This window comes from Narcine bancroftii, chromosome 11 (assembly GCF_036971445.1).
Source record: "Narcine bancroftii isolate sNarBan1 chromosome 11, sNarBan1.hap1, whole genome shotgun sequence".
Taxonomy (NCBI): Eukaryota; Metazoa; Chordata; class Chondrichthyes; order Torpediniformes; family Narcinidae; genus Narcine; species Narcine bancroftii.
Window position 1 is genome coordinate 92,603,431 of NC_091479.1, and position 19,352 is coordinate 92,622,782.

The window sequence follows — 19,352 nt, forward strand, 5'->3', positions numbered from 1 at the left end:
AAGTGCTGGTGTGAAGTTTGTTGCCAGGGACTGGCACTGAATCTGGAAATCAGTGCTTCATCTGGGAGTGGGATGGGGTGGTTGGGTTTGGCCAAGGAAAGGAAATGGAGATTGGGGCTTACATTTAAGAGATTAGGGTTGGGGCAGTTGTTAGGGAGCAGGTGAATGTGGAGGGAAACCACAAGATTAGAAATATTGTGAAAGTAATCTGGGCAAGGTTCTTCATTTTAAAAAAAAAAGTACCTGGGTTAGGTTCTCCCTGTTGAGTTGAGATGTACTCCAGGGCCTCTTTTAATATGGAACATTATGCATGTGATGCACAAGTTCCAAAACTGCCACTTGATTTTCTTGGAGCAGTGATGAGTGTAGAGCTCATCGGAAGAACCAAAGACTTGTTGATCCAAACCAAGGCTTTTATTAGCAAAAGACAGGAGCTCTTCACAGGTGGCCGACCAGTCCGGAATGATCCGACCTGGCTAGGGACACAACCCTTTAAGGCCCAGACAGTAGGCGTGGCAAAGCTCTCAGGCAATCGCTGTAAGCACAGTCATTACACTCTAGATACTGTAACTATATATATTGGTGATAGGTCTGTACTATCACAATGAGCAAATAGAATTGTCCTTTAGACATGAGAACTTAAATGAGATATGAAGGAATTCTCCAATATGTGTATTAAGTACTTGGTGGTGGGACTTCTGTTTAAATAGGTTGCAAAATTAATCATTCAGCATGGATGATGGACATAAATAAGGTAAATAAGTTTTTTTTCACTGTGTAGGTAAGTCAAAAACGAGGGAAATTTAAGGTGAGAGGGGAACTATTTAAACAGAACGTGAGTCAACTTTTTCACAAAGAGGATGGTAGGAATGAGGAATCAAGCGATCAAAGGCAGATACAATTTCAACATTTAAAAATCACTTGGACAGGTACATGGTGGAAAAGATTTAGGTGGATATGGGCCAAATTTAGGCAAATGGGATGAGCCTCAGTAGACCTCTAAGTTGGCATGGACAGGTTGAGCTGAAGGATCTCTTCTGTGCTATAAAACTATCACTATGATGTGCAGGAGATGAGCAGCACCTGAATTTCCTGGCCTAGTGTCGTAGACTAAAAACCTCAATTTGATAAGCGTCCAGCATTCACTTGCATTATGTTCAATATTAACATCTTCATGTTGATGCATTACCAACTGTGCTTGTGAAAAAGAATCCCCATTTACCGAATCAAAGTTACACTTATTACATAACAGTCATTAATTTATCTGTAACTGTCCTTAAACGGTTAAATCTAGGATTTATTGACAGCTATATATACACGCCAAGAGAATGGGCCAGAATTAGCTGCTAGCAGAAACTTACTTACAATCACATCTGTCCAATGTGGACAGCATGGTCTTAATTTTTTCTACTACCTGCTGTCTTGTTGCCCAGAGCTCTTTGAATCCTAAATGAAAAGGCACTGCTTTGCAAAGCAGGGTATATTAAATGCTGACTGTAAAAGAGTTGAATTCTGATTATGACAACTGACTCAAATCGGCCAACTGTTTTGAATATTTCTTACGTAAAAAAATATCTAAAGCCTATTAAGCCATAATCACGAAAAATATTTAAAAAAGAGCAAATATTAAATTAATAAAATAAGAATTGCTTATTACTCTCCTTTTAACATAACAACAATTACAGCACGGAAACAGGCCATTAGGCCCTTCTAGTCCGCACCGAACCAAACACCCCTTTCTAGTCCCACCTCCCTGAACCAGTTCTTTTCTATTGAAATGAATGGACTATCACAAGGTCGAAGTTGGCACAGGTTCAATAGACAGATTCCCTCAGCAAATGTGTGCTCTATGTCCAGTCCAATGTCAGAACTTAGCAAAGAGCCAATCAAGAACATGCACACAGTTTTGATGCCCCTCAACCTTTGCAGCAGTGTCAATCTATCTGTTGCTTATTGTGGCAAATTGGGGTAGAATGATGCAAAACTGCTGTCATCTTCCAGCAAGCTCTAGCCCTAGTTGGAGTGGAAACAGATTCACATTTTGGGGTCTTTTTCATAGATTACATATAACCATTTACGGAGCGGAAACCGGCCACGTTGGCCTTTCGAGTCCGCAACGGTTCACTGATTTTGTGCGCCCTCTTCAGGCAATGGTCCCATTCTTCTTCTTCTTAACCAGGGTCTCAATATCTCTTGAAAACGAAGGTTCCATACACCTTCCGTACATCTTACCTGTAATTCTGACAGGAATATATGAACTCTGTAGATGGGGAGGAATTGTTTTCCCTGGAGCTGAGGCTGAGGATGGCCTAATACCAGGTATACAAAGGCATGAAGGAATTTTGAAGGGTTTAATAGGAGGTTATTTTACTTAGACAGACAGACAGAGAGACATACACCCACCCACCCACCCACACACACACAGACACAGATCAATATCTGGAATGTGCTGCAGATACTGAAAGAAAAGTTTGAATCACCACTTTTGATGATGCAAATGTGTTCAAAACAGCTAAATAATGTGAATATATAAAGTATGTTCAAAACTTTCAAAATCTTAAAACAGCCCAATAAAATTATATTATACCACCACAGCAATAGATCATGTTGTGCTCAAGAAAATTGTTAACATTTTTTAGGGTGCAAGAAGTGATGTTACGCACATCATTATTTATCACCAATAATATGAAATATTCTGCTTCTGTTTTTCTTGGAGCATCAGTGGCATTAGGATTCTGCTGTTAAAGAGCTCTGGGAATTTTATTTTAGAAATGACCCATTTTAACGTGTTTTATAAACAGACACTTCAACAAGTAAATTACAGCAGCAAATATGAACTTGATTACTACCAAATTGTAAATGAACTGATGCTATAACCAACAAATTGTATGAACTGTGAAGTTGAGGATTGCCACCATATTTCATTATCAAATATTAACAACCATGTTGACATGAAAAATGTATACTTAAAATTAAAATTCTTTCAATAGGACTGAAAGAAAGCATTTTGAAATATTTTTATTCTACGCATGACAAATACAATTGATTTAAAGATGAAACAATCTCTGCCAAGCTAATATTAGGTTTCTAATATAAAGCAATTTTATGATGTGTGTCTTACTACCATTGTCTCTCTGTGTTAAATGAAAGCTTTTGATTTTGTTTCCACTGCTTTACTAAAACCTCTGAAAAATATAGATTAACAGTACTCATCTAATTTACTATTTTAGGCCACCTTGGACAAGGACTGGATAAAACTAGATCCTCAGATTTCTTCTCAAACTATTCCAATCAAAAATACTGACCTGCAATCAGAGGTATGTACCAGAGTATATTTCTGATTATCTGAAAACCACTTAACCAAAATTCCCAGTTATCCAAAAAAAAACTTTTGTGACGTCAAAAAGTTTCACTTGACATGTTCATGTGGGGCTCTGACGTGTTCATGTGGGGCTCTGACGTGTTCATGTGGGGCTCTGACGTGTTCATGTGGGGCTCTGACATGTTCATGTGGGGCTCTGACATGTTCATGTGGGGCTCTGACATGTTCATGTGGGGCTCTGACATGTTCATGTGGGGCTCTGACATGTTCATGTGGGGCTCTGACATGTTCATGTGGGGCTCTGACATGTTCATGTGGGGCTCTGACATGTTCATGTGGGGCTCTGACATGTTCATGTGGGGCTCTGACATGTTCATGTGGGGCTCTGACATGTTCATGTGGGGCTCTGACATGTTCATGTGGGGCTCTGACATGTTCATGTGGGGCTCTGACATGTTCATGTGGGGCTCTGACATGTTCATGTGGGGCTCTGACATGTTCATGTGGGGCTCTGACATGTTCATGTGGGGCTCTGACATGTTCATGTGGGGCTCTGACATGTTCATGTGGGGCTCTGACATGTTCATGTGGGGCTCTGACATGTTCATGTGGGGCTCTGACATGTTCATGTGGGGCTCTGACATGTTCATGTGGGGCTCTGACATGTTCATGTGGGGCTCTGACATGTTCATGTGGGGCTCTGACATGTTCATGTGGGGCTCTGACATGTTCATGTGGGGCTCTGACATGTTCATGTGGGGCTCTGACATGTTCATGTGGGGCTCTGACATGTTCATGTGGGGCTCTGACATGTTCATGTGGGGCTCTGACATGTTCATGTGGGGCTCTGACATGTTCATGTGGGGCTCTGACATGTTCATGTGGGGCTCTGACATGTTCATGTGGGGCTCTGACATGTTCATGTGGGGCTCTGACATGTTCATGTGGGGCTCTGACATGTTCATGTGGGGCTCTGACATGTTCATGTGGGGCTCTGACATGTTCATGTGGGGCTCTGACATGTTCATGTGGGGCTCTGACATGTTCATGTGGGGCTCTGACATGTTCATGTGGGGCTCTGACATGTTCATGTGGGGCTCTGACATGTTCATGTGGGGCTCTGACATGTTCATGTGGGGCTCTGACATGTTCATGTGGGGCTCTGACATGTTCATGTGGGGCTCTGACATGTTCATGTGGGGCTCTGACATGTTCATGTGGGGCTCTGACATGTTCATGTGGGGCTCTGACATGTTCATGTGGGGCTCTGACATGTTCATGTGGGGCTCTGACATGTTCATGTGGGGCTCTGACATGTTCATGTGGGGCTCTGACATGTTCATGTGGGGCTCTGACATGTTCATGTGGGGCTCTGACATGTTCATGTGGGGCTCTGACATGTTCATGTGGGGCTCTGACATGTTCATGTGGGGCTCTGACATGTTCATGTGGGGCTCTGACATGTTCATGTGGGGCTCTGACATGTTCATGTGGGGCTCTGACATGTTCATGTGGGGCTCTGACATGTTCATGTGGGGCTCTGACATGTTCATGTGGGGCTCTGACATGTTCATGTGGGGCTCTGACATGTTCATGTGGGGCTCTGACATGCTGTTAGCAAAAGTTTGGTAATATCAGTAAGTGACTGGGGAAGTCGGTGGGTCAGGCAGCACATTGGAGAAATTATCCTCATTTCAGATAATTCTCTCCCCTCTCTCTTTCCATTTCTTCTTTACCCTCCACTGTATTTGGTTCTCTGCTGTCCCCAGAGTTGGCATCAGAACAAATCTAATCAGGGCATTTAGGTAACCACACATTGGGGGGGGGGAGAAACTGATTTTTCTGCATCATTGGATGGAGTGGAGGCTTCAGGCTCCTGGCAGTGGGGAGGTGTCTGGGATCGGAGTGGGGACCTTGGGCTCCCAAGCAGCTTCGGCGATGGGGAGGTGTCAGGGATTGGAGTGGGGATCTCTGACTCCAAGGCAGCTTTAGTGATGGTGGTGGGGTGGTGTCGGGGATTGGTGATGGCCAATAAAAGTATTCTGATGCTACTGGGCTGGTTAAAGCCATTTTTCAATCATCTGAAAAATGCAGTTAACCAATACAGTTCTGAGTGTTTTGGATGATCAGAAATGTACTGTACTTTAAGAAACCAGCTCCATTGCCATTTTAACTGATTTTTGATTAAATGTGGTATAGGAAGATGAATCAAGAAATGCGAAACATAAAAACAAGTATTCAGAATGCCCTGACATCTATCGCCAGCAACACATGGAATTTGTCTTATGGGTTTTCTTCCAAAGACTTAAATTAATTGCTTTATGCTGTATTTTGGTTTGCAGTCCATTTCTCTGCAATACCATGAAGTGATGCATTGCAGCTGTATATTTGGCACAGAATTAGAATGTATTAAGAATGTGGTTTGATTAACAAACAATGAAAGAAGTGATATTTCAGACTGCACAAGAGAACCACTTCAAATAGAAGCAGTTTAATTGTTCTGGTTATTCTTTGCATTTGGTGTTTTGAAGAGGAAAAGGGAAGGCTGAATTTTTCTGTATGATGGAAAGGACTATCAGCTTTTTTTACTTTATTAACATAATTCACATTTTAATCCTATAGTTGGGAAGTTGTTGAAACAGTACTCATAAACAAATTGCAAACTGAAAATAAGCACTGGAAACAAATCATATCAAGTTTTAGCAATAGCTTATTGTCAAGTGACTTCACTCAAAATGAATGAATGTTGAAGTGAAAATAGGATGTGGACCACTGTACTTGAAAGTCAGTAAAGATTCACCAGGACATAGCTCCTTCATTATTGCCACATTTCCTCAAGCATCAGGAAGGCTAATTGTTTCACTTTATTTACTATTTTTTGTTGGGTGATTTTTTTAAAAAAATTTCAATACATAAACTGCAAGGTATTGGAAGTTGCGTTACATCCTGCAATTGTCGTGTTGTAACTTAGTTAAAGCTCTTGTACATGAGCTAATTCATAAACACAATTGTATTTGCAGTTATTTGTGTTGAATTCTTCTTCCCCACCTTTCTTACGACGGAGTTGTTCAATTCCCACACATGTCAGTTCGTGCTCTTTTGAAGTTCAGAAAATAAATTAATTGAAAATCAAAGCTATGCACTGGAGATTAAGCTCTCTCAAACAAACATTAAAAAATTAAAATTTTCTCTTTCACTTGTATTCTGCCTTTTATTTAAGGGAGGAAAAGTTTTTGAGAACGCTGTTTTTACTGAAATATATCTATCGCAGAATCCTAATTTGATTATAGCATGGACACTAACCTTCTGACCCACAGAGTACACATTGACCCTCACATCAGACTCTGTGATAGATATATTACAGGAAAAACACCAGTCTCAAAAATTTGACATTATGAATAAAAGCTCTTCCTTCTTCAAATAAAAGGTGTACATGTGAAATAGAAAATAACATTTTTTTGTTTGAAAGATTTTAATCACCAGTGCATTCATTTAAACTAATTTATTTCATTATCCCTGCATTCCCATCAATTCCCCACTGCCCCAGATTTAACTACTTGCCTACAGGGGTAATGTTCAATGGCTAGTTAAATCATCAGCCCATACATCTTTGGAAAGCTAACTTCCTGGGTACATCACAACATCATACTGAAACTGCACTGCTCAAGATCAGAAAAAGCTACAGAAGGTAGTGAATGCAGCTCAAGATGTAACAAAAACTTCCTTCTCCTTCATGAACTTTAAATGTATCTCCCGCTGCTTAGGAGAGGCAACCAACATCACACCCTGGACATACTTTCTTCTTCCTTTTCCCATTGGGAAGAAGGTTTAAGAATGTGAAAGCACACACAATCAGACTTAAAGACCATTTCTTCCCTGTACCGGTGTATGTCATGTTAGAGATAACTTGTTGGTCTGTTTACAGAAGAACGATTTTCACTCTACTAGGTATTTTGTGACAAATAAACCTAAGGTGACCAAATCACTGGAAGAAGCCCATGCAAAAATAAAAATTGAAAATAGTGGAACTACTTATTTCCAAGTTATCATCTAATGAATGTCACCCTTGAGTTCTCAGTCAGTTTTCTGTTTAATTCTGTGCCTCACTCCCATTCTGATCTCTCCCCTTACCATTTACATTGTTCCAATGAAGTTCAACATATCACGTAGTTTTTTTCTCTTCCAACTATGTATATTAGATCCTTCAGAACTCAATATCTTGATGTAATAAGCACTTCCCGTTCTTTCCATTTCCAATTTTGAGGATCCTCTGAATTATTCTTCATAATTTCAGATAATAATTTGGCATATCCCATTGGCACCTCCTCAAAACTGATCTAATTTTCAAACCTGACCATTACCACTCACTCCATCTTGTTCATTGCTTCAATCAAGAAATACAAGGGCAGCAAAATCACCACTGCAGATCCCCATCAAGTCACACATCATCCGTGCCTGGAAATATGCCACTATTGCAATGTCTAAATTTCAGAGCTACTTAAAAGTACAATGTAAAAAAACTTAACCAACTGACTGCAATGTTTCACAAAGTTATCTCACCACCACTTTCTCTTGAAGAATTGGAGAGGGCATTAAATACTGGCCTTGCCATCTATGTTTGTATCCTGTAAAATGGATCAAAAATATATTTATTGTGCTCTCCACCCTATTATTTTCTGCTTCCCTTTCTTCCCTCCTCCCTCTGCTTCTTAAAATCTGTTTGTCAATAACAAGCCAAATTTAAATATACTTAAAACTGATTTTTTTTTCAATACCTGGCCAAGTAATCATTTGTGAAAGGATATGTCACAATTATTTTGTCTGTTAGGTTGTTGTCTTTCTGTCCTCCAGATTCTCACTCGTTATACTCCCGATTCATTTGGCTTACCAAGGCAACCACAATTGGCATGGCAAGGAGATGATATCAATACTGCTAAAAAATATGAACAGGCCTGCTCATCACCTCTTCAGCAGTACTCACCCAGGTAGAAATAGCCTGATATCAAGGTTATTTTGTTGTAAATCTACTTATGTATTGATGTTCTTCTCTCAAGTATAGATGATGGAAATACAAAGCACATAATAAATTATTTCCTCACCTTCAGCATTGTAATGGATGCACCAGGCAGTAACTTATGAAAATATCTATTTATTTGTATCCATATGCTTTGTGTTCTGTTCTAGTGAACAATACAGTTAATATTTCTGACAAAGCATAGCAGCAAACATACAGCATTAAATAGATAATACAAGCTGCTCGTGGTGATAAATCATACTACAGGCAATCCCCAGGTTACGAACGAGATCCATTCCTAATTCTATCTTTAAGTCAAATTTATAGATAAGTCAGAACTTGCTGCACTGGTGTTTTCTTACACTAAAGTACAGGCTAACAGGCATATTATGCAGAGTTTGATTGTTAACAGCAATGTTAATTGTAACATGATCAGACTTAAAATGGTGGACGGCAATCTCCTTCCTCGAGTCAACAAACCATTGAAGCTGAACGTAGTCTGTAAGTCAGATGTTCGTAACCCAGGGACTGTATTTTTTTTCCCCCTGTGATTTTTCACAATAGTATTTACTTAATTCTGACTTTTTGGTAATAAATTTCAAAATACAGTAATTAATCATCTCTCTCCATCTGCCCCTACCCCCGTCCACTGTCTGGCATCATAACCTTCCACTTTCTTCAGCAGCTGATAGGGGCTCAAGTGAATTAACACTGAGTATAGTCAGAAGTTATGTGAAGGTGCCCACTTGATCATACACAGCTTTCAGATCAAAATTGACTCATATTTCCAAAGACAAAGTTAGCAGGACCATGGGTAATAATAGATGAAGTAGCCTCTGAACTGTAATTACAATTCTTTTGGAAGATTACAGCCAGCCAGTGTGCTGAACGTCTCATTCAAGTGGCGATTGCAGGTGTCATTGACAGTAAGCAGATATAATCTCCGTAACAATCATCTTAATTTGTGTCTATCAAGAACAGTCTTTAAATTGTTGAAATTGACCTTTGATCTTAATGCTAAATTAGCTGTGATGTCAAGGCGACATCCAAGATTTAAGGCATTATCGTTCCTCAGGATTCAAACCTTTGTAATATTTTTGTTTGCCGTGCCTCGCATTTTGCTTCAAACTTCTTTCTCCCTTCTTAATTTAATGTGCAATGTTTGTTCACCTCTTGTGGTTGTCTTAACAGCCCTAAAGAAAGTATTTTACTGTTACTTGTTCATGTAGGGAAACATTGTCAGCACCATCTGAGGCTACATTCATGTCAGAGAAAGAAGAACAGATCTCTCTGGAATGGTAAACCCAAATTATGAAGTTTCTTTCTCATTAATGAAATAACTGAATAGAATAAATAAAACCATGCAATGTATGCCAATATTTATCAATAACCATATAACCACTTACAGCACAGAACAGGCCAGTTCGGTCCTACTAGTCCATGCTGTAGCAAATCCCCACCCTCCTAGTCCCACTGACCAGCACCTGGTCCATACCCCTCTAGTCCCCTCCTATCCATGTAACGATCCAGTCTTTCCTTAAATGTAACTAATGATCCCGCCTCGACCACGTCTGCCGGAAGCTCATTCCACATCCCCACCACCCTCTGCGTAAAGAAATTTCCCCTCATGTTCCCCTTATAATTTTCCCCCTTCAATCTTAAATGATGTCCTCTAGTTTGAATCTCCCCCTTAATGAATCTCTCAATCCTTAAATATCCTTAAAACTCTCAATTAAGAGTGAAACATTTGGTTCAGTAACTTTTTTTTAAATTTTAATTGCTTTTTAATAATCTATGATGATCTATGTTTTACAACTCTGGATAAATACCATATATTGGGACTTTGGGAAATGTTGAGAAGAATGTCATAGTCTCGTAATATTTTTGAAAAATAAATTTGTATAAATTTCATAGTTTTTGAGTATTAATGTTAACTTTTTATAATCTTTCAAGGAACCTGCATGTTTATCCCAGATTATTTTAAGATACTTGCCTTTTTGTTGTTACTTATAGGGGCTTTAAGGATCTTCACACTGCACACCTAATGCTCAAACGAGCTCAGAAAATGAAATCCAAGAAGACAGAGGCAAAAAAATTGCAGGGTATGTTTACGTTCCAACAAAGCAGTCTGGATGGCAGAGTTAGGTTCAATTATCGATAAAACTGTTCGTTTTGTTTTACGTGTAGTTCAAAAGTCTTAAGCCACAAGTGAGCAAGTTTATTGTCATAGCATGTGCTTTGCAGAAATTCTGTGTTTGATTTGTTTGGCCATATTGTGCAATTGTAATTTTGTGTTCATGAATGGAAAATTAATGAGCCATATTGTACTCAATCCAACTGGCTGACCACACTCACAACCAATCCATTCCCATCGCTCACCATCATCCCCATGTCCTTTTTATGGCCACATTTATTTCTTGCAGTTCTCTGGCACAGTCGAGCTGGAGGCCTCACTGCTGTAGCCACTTCATGAAGCAAAAGGCCAAGAGTTGTAACTTGGGAAGTGAATACTGAGCCCCTAGACTATTACAACTTGCAGATATCAAAACTTTACAAACTTTTTAAATATTTCTAATGGTAATGGTCATTTAAAAACCAAATTTCCTTTGAAACACTATTAAGAATAAGAATTTAATTTCAAAATAAAATGAAATTGGCAAAAATAAAGCACAAATTATTTCAAACAAGATTATCAGCTCTATTCAAGGGAATGGAATTGTGCAACAGAAGCCCTGGGGGGACCATATGTAAAATGCATCTGGCACTCTGATGGGAATGTTAATGCTGTGCCCTGGATTCAATATTGAGCATCTGATCCCCAAATACAGGTGCAAAGATCAGAGTTGAGCTTGTGTCTCTACAGAACTGTATGCAAAGACATTGTGCAAATATGTTTTATTTGTTAGAGCGCATACTCCTCCAAAGTTCATTCAATGGCACCATTCAAATGCTATCTGCAAATTTGCCAAGGACACCGCAGTCATTGACAGCGTGAGAGATGGCAATGAGGACATGTACAGGAGGGAGAGAGATCAGCTCGTTGAGTGGTGAAACCACAACAGCCTTAAACTCAACATTACCAGAACCAAGGAACGATTGTGGACTTCAGGAGGAAATCAGGAGAACACAAACCAATCCTCATCGAGTGGTCAGCGGTGAAAGGATCGAGGCCTTCAAATTCCTGGGAGTCAACATCTCTGAGGATCTGTCCTGGGGCCTCTATGCCAATGCAATCACGAAGAAGGCTTACCTTGTGAGGAGTTTGAGAAGATTTGGTTACCAATGGAGAGCATTCCGACTGGTTGCATCATTGTCTGGTACGGAGGTGCCAATGCAGAGGACAGGACCATCATGGGCATCAGCCTTTGCTCCATTGAATGAAGAGGCAGTGGTTTAAGAAAACACCCTCTGTCTTCAAGGATCATCACCACCCAGTCTATGTCCTCGTGCTGCAACCACCGGGAAAGAGATCCAGGAGCCTGAAGACGAGCCCTCAGCAGCACAAGGACAATTTCTCTCTATCATCAGGTTTCTGAAAGGACAATGAACCACAGAGACTACCTCACTTCCTCTTATTTTTGAACTAATTTATTTCTTTTTAAATATAATTTGTAGCAATATTTTCACTCTGACGCTGCTGCAAAACAACAAATATCGTGACATGTTCATGACAATAAATTCTGATTATCTGAAAGTTTTATTATGTGCAGTCTTTTTCATTTTTTCCAGTCTAGTTCTTTACCACCTTCTCATTCTGTTTTCTTACTGTCATTAATAAGGGTCCTTAGTGTGGAAATTTGATTGAAATGGAAAACAAGTGTTAAAATTGCAATGCACGGGGACTTAATTCCCAATTGAAATCAGTCACTTGCATCTGAAATTCATGTGGACACTGCTTTCTGAATTTCACTGTTACATTGGTGGAATATTGCCGCCAACATTCTCAGGGGTGTTTAGCAACTACTCACTATTGCTGTTACTTACTGAACTCGTGCCTATACCTATTGAAATGGACGTGCTGGAAGTTGATTCCAGCTGTTTGGGAATGACTGTCAAACACTGACAAACCAATTGCTGGAATGAGCAATTATCTGCTTTGGCATTCAGAATTGAAAAGAAGAGAGCACCTCCATACCCTTTGTGCCGAGAATGCTCTTCATAATAGAAATGCAACAATAGTGGATAAAATTTGCTGAAGTTGTCAAGGCAAAAAAATAATGCCCAAAGGATCTGAACACCTCGCCAAAAAATGTTTAATGATCTCATTCACATAAGCACATCCATTTCTTATAGCTCTTTGGCACTAGTGAAGTTCAGTGAATGGATCAAGAAATCTAACTTCCCTGCAAGTTCACAGTGGCACATATAATGCTTGAGGTAGTTATTTTACAATAAAACACCCAAATAACATTCATTTGTCCTGTTGCACTCTCACAAATGCTCCTTTACTCAATACTCATTCTCTCATCCCAAAATTTCCACAAATTATCATTAGTTTAACCATGTTGGGGGCTTCATTAAGGCACTTTGCAACATTATCTGACCCCTCCTTTTTCTCTCTGTAACATTATCTCAGAATTGACCATTAGTTACTTATCTTAATTTCTTTCATTGATTCGCATCTTTTGTACTCTTCAATTGTCATCAATATTCCAAAGTTTGCAAGTTTAATATCTTATTCAGCTGTTAAAAATCACAACAGTAGACCAGTTGTGACAGCCTCCAAATGTCCTTCCATACCAGTTTCTCTTGCCTTATTCCTTTCCCTCTTTTTCAGATTGCTCATTTCTAATTTATAATTTTTTATATATTTATCTTTCATTCAACTCTTCTCCCACCCCACCCCCCACTATCACATTAAAAACTGGTGACACAAAATGCTGGTTGCTTTTGTAATGTCTCTGGATGCCAACAATGCCAGTGTCTTTTCAATTTAATCCAATATTTGTTGAATAAATTGTGCTGAATTGTTTCATAATAGGGCACATTTTATTCTGAAAAATGTGACCCATTTTAGGTTTTACATGGCAGGGGTATGACTTAAGCACAAAATTTAGTAAATAGACACATAGATTGATTTCCTGTGCTCCAGGCTGCTTGCCTTCCACTAATGTCAGTAATGCTCATGAGAATGGAAAGATCATGAGAAAATAATGGAAGGAAGTAGAAAAGGTAAATGCATCTTACTTGATTCTTAACATAGTTTCCTTTAAATGTCATAAAGTAACAAACATTTGTTTCACCTGTATGATTCAACACTGCATCTGTGTCAAGATATGGTGGATGGATTAATAGCCCCAAATTTATATCACCATCTCCAGATCTCATCCTAACCTTGAACGAAATTCTGAATTCTAAGTTAAAGTGAGAGTGACTACCTTTGATGTCAAGGCAGCATTTGACTGAGTGCAGCATCAGACACTGATAAATCTGAAGTCAAGAGGAAAACATTCAGACAGTTGGAGTAATATCTAAACAATATCCCAATTCATTATTACAGGTGTTCTTCAGACCAGTGAATGAGGGATGGTCATTTTCAGCTGCTTTGACTTCCTTTCAATATAAGTGGGGATGTATGCAGAATGTTTATTTCCATTTTTAACTCCTTGGCAAATGAAGCATTCCAAGGCAACATTCAAGCATGAGCCAATAAGTGCTAAGTCACAAAAGTGTCAGGCAATGACCATCCCTGACAAGAGAGGATCGTGCAAACTACTCTTGCATCCAATCCTGTCAATGAGCCCCTTGCTATCAATGTATACCAAAAGATCAGCAGAATGCATCATTACCAACAGCTCCAAGAGCAGGTTATAGTTTGGGTATCCTGCAATAACTGGCAAACCTGCTTTCACAAGGTTTTTCCATCATGTACAAGGCAGTAATCAAGAATCATAGAACATGATGGAAGACTCCATTGTCTTCATGACTGCTGCACCAACAATTAGGGTACCAGATATGCAAAATAAAATGCAGGAAACCCTGTTCAAATTATTTCTATATACAATTTGCATATACATACATATATTGACATTTAAAAAAAAATTCTTAATACAGGACATTTAAGATGTCCTGATAAAGTCAATACAGGGTACAGGACAAACTCATTAAATACAGGTCATGTCCTATATATACGGGATGCCTGGTTACCCTACAATGCATGAATTTCACTGGTCTGCCTGATTGGTGCTCTATTATGCAAATCAGTGATTTTCAAACTGCCTCCCTCCCAAAAATACTCATTCTACCGTATGCAATCTCTATGCCATAAGTGATCTGTGATTAGTAAAGGATTGAGTGGAAAGAGAAGATTGGGAACCGCTGAAATATTTTGCTTGAGAAAATTTGTCATTAGCCCATTTCCTTTGGAGTTATGAAACCGTGCACTTAACAAGTCAATTAGGTATGATTAAAACAGCAGTTTTCAAACCTTTTTCCACTCACGTACCACCTTAAGCAATCCCTTACTAATCATAATGCTCTTACGGCATAGCGATTGCTTAATATAGAATGAGAGTTTAGGGGGGCAGTTTGAAAACCACTGATCTAGATTATGCAGTCGCTCCACTCTTGAAGCACAGTGGCTGCAGTGTGTACCATCTATAAAATGCACTGCAATTGCTCACCCACGCTACACCTCCCAAACTCATGTCCTCTATCATTATGAATAAGAGCTGCTTGCACATGGGAACACCACCACCTGCAAGTTTCCCTCCAAGTCTAAAATCATTCTGACTTGGAATTTGCCATCCCTTCAGCTCTGGTCCTGAAGTGTTGAACTCCCAGTCCAACAACAATGGAGTTTTTTTTTCCCCAGAAGGGCTGCAGCAGTTCAAGAACGTAGCTCACCAACTTTTTTTTAAAAGGCAAGTTAGCGATGGAAAGTACATATAGTCCTCGATAACAATACTAAATTCCAGCAAATTATATTTAAAAGGAGGCATTGCCAGAGCTGCTGCAATTGGCACCAAAACCATTGGTGTAGGCCTGCAGAGAACTGGGGGGTAGAAACATAGTACCACCCAGTCCAACTACTGACAGCTCTGCACAGGCTTTAAATAGCCTGTTAAAAGAGCTGACAGTGGTTTATTTTTAAATCCTGCAACCGCAGGGTCTTGGCCTCTGGGGAAGCAGAGGACTGGCTCAGGACACCAAGAAACAGGGAGACCACCCCCTGCTTGAGAAGGAGAAGCAGAGGAAGTGACCCTACAGGACAGAGACCACGATGGTGGACCATTGAGGGGCTCTATGGCTGAAGAACACATAGGTGGCAGGCTGTTAGTAACTTGAGGTGAGGAACCCAAGCAGGCTGCAGGCCTACAGTCTAAGGACTCGCATCAAGCTGTGGACTGCTGAAGACTGGCTGAAAGGGTACCAGCTATTTGAACCAGGATGCAAGAGAATACTGAAGGGTTCATGATCATATTGGATCTGGAGCTCAGGTTCCTGATGGTTTGGACTGAAGGGTGTGTGGCTGCAGAGGGTACGGGAGTGGTACAGGAGGCAAATCCATGGACGCTCGGTGACTCTGGAGTGACTTTCTTTTGCTTCTCTATATCTGATTGTAAGGGGCACCTGGCAATTTCTGTTGATGATGAATCTTCGCGTTACAGCAGACTAAAGTCAATTTTGCGTAATATTACATCTGTGTTATTACATGGCAATAAAGGATTTTTGAACATCAGGAAGAAAGTTTTACAAAACAATACAAAAAGTTTGGAAAATGAAAAACAAGTTGCGTGAGAGAAGACATCAAAACATTGAACATGTTCCAAGGTTACAACAGAATTTCATCTTTGTATGTCAAACATACTTTATGTGCCTCAGGAGAATTCCTTTCATAAGTCTTGGAATATCCAGGAAAGGCAGGATAAAAAAAAAACTGGCAAGGAACTTGTTCTATGTCACTCAATCTGCCTTTTGGCCACCCGCCCATTGGAACATGGATAGATATATCATTATATTGGCACCATTCTATTTACTGAGTAAGTAGGATGCTGAATGTTAGAAAAAAATACATGAACAAAGCTACAAAATTGAATTCCAGCCTTCACAATGATGTAATGTTAATTAGTCATTATATTTCTTTACAGATCCTGCTTGACCTGCTGAACATTTCCTTTTTGTGCTTTTACATTAATTGTGTCATAAGTTTAAGCAACTGATCACTATTTAAGTATTGCCCCCTAAAAGTGCAATAATTCCTTGAATCTCAAGCTACAGTTGATTGATTACAATATTTATGCTTCCTCTGTGCACTGCATTTATTATGTTTTACTGTATGAATTCACTTGCCATGTTAGTCTGTCTGTGCTATCAGCCATACTTGTTACAGCCAACATCTGTAGATTGTAGCAGACCAAATATGACTGGAGAATTGTTTCAATACAAGGTTCCATCATTTAATAAGCAGTTGCAATTAATGCCTTTGACAGAAGTTCATCAAGCATTTTATAATATCATTTAACTGGCCTTTTACTTGTATCACAATGTTGTTTTCTCTCTTCACTGGGGTCATGAGGAAAAATGACTCTGAAGTCCAAGCTGCTTGGTTCAAGTTTGCATATCAGAAATAGGAACCCAACCCCCAATCTAATACTTTGATCCAATTTTGCACCTCCATTTTGAGATGCTGGAAATGCTCTTCAGTGGATGATTCTGTGTATGGGCACATTTATAGCATGAACTTTGCAGGAGATAGTTGGAATGTTTGTTGAACACAATGAACAGTTCTAAGTGTGTATAAAGCTAGTAGAGAATGATGGCAACCAATTTTCAGAACTAATTATTTTAGAGTTCTCGCTGTAATCAATTGATCTCTTGCTCTTGTGTGATTCAGCAACAAAAATGACCTTCGGTACAGCTCCCTCCACAACTTAGTAGTTAATCACTATTTTTTTTTCTGGCTGTTGCCACAATTCTTTGTGCTTGGCATTTACTATGGTTATTACAAGATACAAAGATTCATGGGTAGTTAAAGGACTTTCTTGTTGGCTTAAAGGCTTTTGTACAATGATTTGGCCCAATTATAGGTACATTGGAAGCATTCCCCAGAATAAAATCTGTGAGAATATGTGGCTGTATTGCAGGACAGCACAAGTTGCGAGAAGGGATGTGGGTGGGGAAGAAAAGAGAGAGTTGTGCCTAGTGCAGAGACCATGTCTATCCAGGAGCCTGGTTGACTTTCGTATGCAAAATACCATGGTTCCATTCATAGCTTTGGCAACTTTTACTTTGTGGTCGCTTTTATTTTGCCCTGTGGCCAACTGGACATTATTAATAATCAGTAGCTAAGGGAAGGGTTAGAGAATTCAGAGTCTGGTTTCTTGCATCACACATGACTGAGTCCTCTATGGAAGGCCCAGGAAGAAAAGAGGTCTTGGATATCCTGCTCCCTTCACTTCCTGCTGCTACTTGGTTGGCTTGTTTATGGTCTATGTCCATAAGTGGTTACACGGTTGCACTCTCTGCATTTTATAGAATGCTGTTATTAATGCTGGCATGCATAACCAAATTGTGGACTGATCATTTTTAGCAGACAATGCTGAGGAAGTGATAATTAAGCACCAAATGGTTTATCTATCAACTGTCACATGACGTATGGCTTTCATTGTATGATGCAAAACCTGTAAGTATAGGCATTCTGAAGTCATCTGCTGTATTCTCGGCATTTTTTTTTGCCTGATTTGGTGCTCATGGTTCAAAAGCCAGTGGTGTTTGCAATCTGCTGCATGGGAGTATGAAGCAAACGGCAAGGCTGCATGAGGTAAATTCATTTTTTTGCCATTGTGTTCCAGCAGACCTGTGTGATTATTGACAAATTTGATGGGTACAGAGTCCACATATTTTGATCATTCATGTGATATTTGACAAATTCAGTCAACCTAATTTAATTTGTATTTGGAGAGGCGAGATAAAGTGGGTCAGTGATTTGATCATACTTCACAATAAGAAAAATGGTCACAATGGTGTTAATGAGGCTACATTTAGAGTTCTGTGGGCATTCTGGGACACCCAGCTACAGGAAGGACATCAATAAATTGGAAGGGTTGCACAGGAGATTGATCAGTGTTGCTATGACTAGAGGGCTTCAGTTATAAGAGTTGAGATAGACTGGACTTTATTCTCTAGAGTGTTGGAGGATCAGGGGTGATCCTATAGAGGTCTATAAAATCTTGAAGGGCACCGTTAGAGTGAATGCTCACAGTCTTTTTCCAAGGCTAGATGATTCTAGAACTAGAGAGCATTGCTTTAAGGTGAGAGGGGAGAGATTTTAAAAGGGACCTGAGGAATATCCTTTACATTCAGAGGGTGATTCATATCTGGAGCAAACTACCAGAAGATCCTGTTGAAATGGACAAAATTCTGGCACTCAAAATACATATGGACAGATTTATGGATGGGAATAGCCTGGAAGGATGTAGTCCAAATGCAGGCAAATGGAACTAGCCCAGAATACTAACGTGGTAATATAGCACTCCATGACTACTTACTGGGACATTTTTGTCCATTTCTGAACCAGACTGAACATGTTTTCTTATTCTTATCCTAGACCCAATAGCTCGATTGGCTTTGTTCAAGAATAAGAAAATTAAATATTTTCCCACAAAATCTTCAAAGAAGATACACGATTGTACGAAACATTTTAATGGTAAGCGGAAACAGCAACATTAAATCCAATGATTTGAGAGACATGTTTTGCATTGAACATTTAAAAGTATTGATTCATGCTGGTAAATAATGGAGTATCAAGGTGAGTTGGGCAACTATGCAAAATGACTTGCATCACCTATTACATTTCCTGTCCAATATTCAGTTTTGTTGATTCCAATTAGCAAGTAAAGGCAGTTGATGCAGTGTGATCTATTTTGTAATACCAGCCTCCATGACCTTCCCCAGCCTCTACCACTGTTAGTGTTTTAAAAAAAAATTACACCTGGCATCTCCCCTTAACTTTCCTCCACTCACCTTAAACAGATGACCTCTGATATTGAGCATTGCCACCATGGGAAAAAAGAA

At 39.5% G+C, this 19,352-nt stretch overlaps 1 protein-coding gene across 8 annotated transcripts in view; it reads left to right on the top strand.

Annotated features, from left to right (window-relative positions):
- The window catches only part of lrriq1 (leucine-rich repeats and IQ motif containing 1), a 129,731-nt gene that overhangs the window by 83,928 nt on the left and 26,451 nt on the right, over positions 1–19,352 (top strand). For 6 of the 8 annotated variants that reach the window (XM_069904045.1, XM_069904042.1, XM_069904043.1 and 3 more), the window contains 5 exons: positions 3,231–3,317; positions 8,174–8,307; positions 9,566–9,634; positions 10,350–10,438; positions 18,886–18,984. In XM_069904045.1, coding sequence (XP_069760146.1) covers positions 3,231–3,317; positions 8,174–8,307; positions 9,566–9,634; positions 10,350–10,438; positions 18,886–18,984 — 478 coding nt within the window. Of the gene's footprint in view, positions 1–3,230; positions 3,318–8,173; positions 8,308–9,565; positions 9,635–10,349; positions 10,439–18,885; positions 18,985–19,352 lie in introns of those variants that run through there. The other 2 variants (XM_069904046.1, XR_011346723.1) reach the window with 2 other exon arrangements.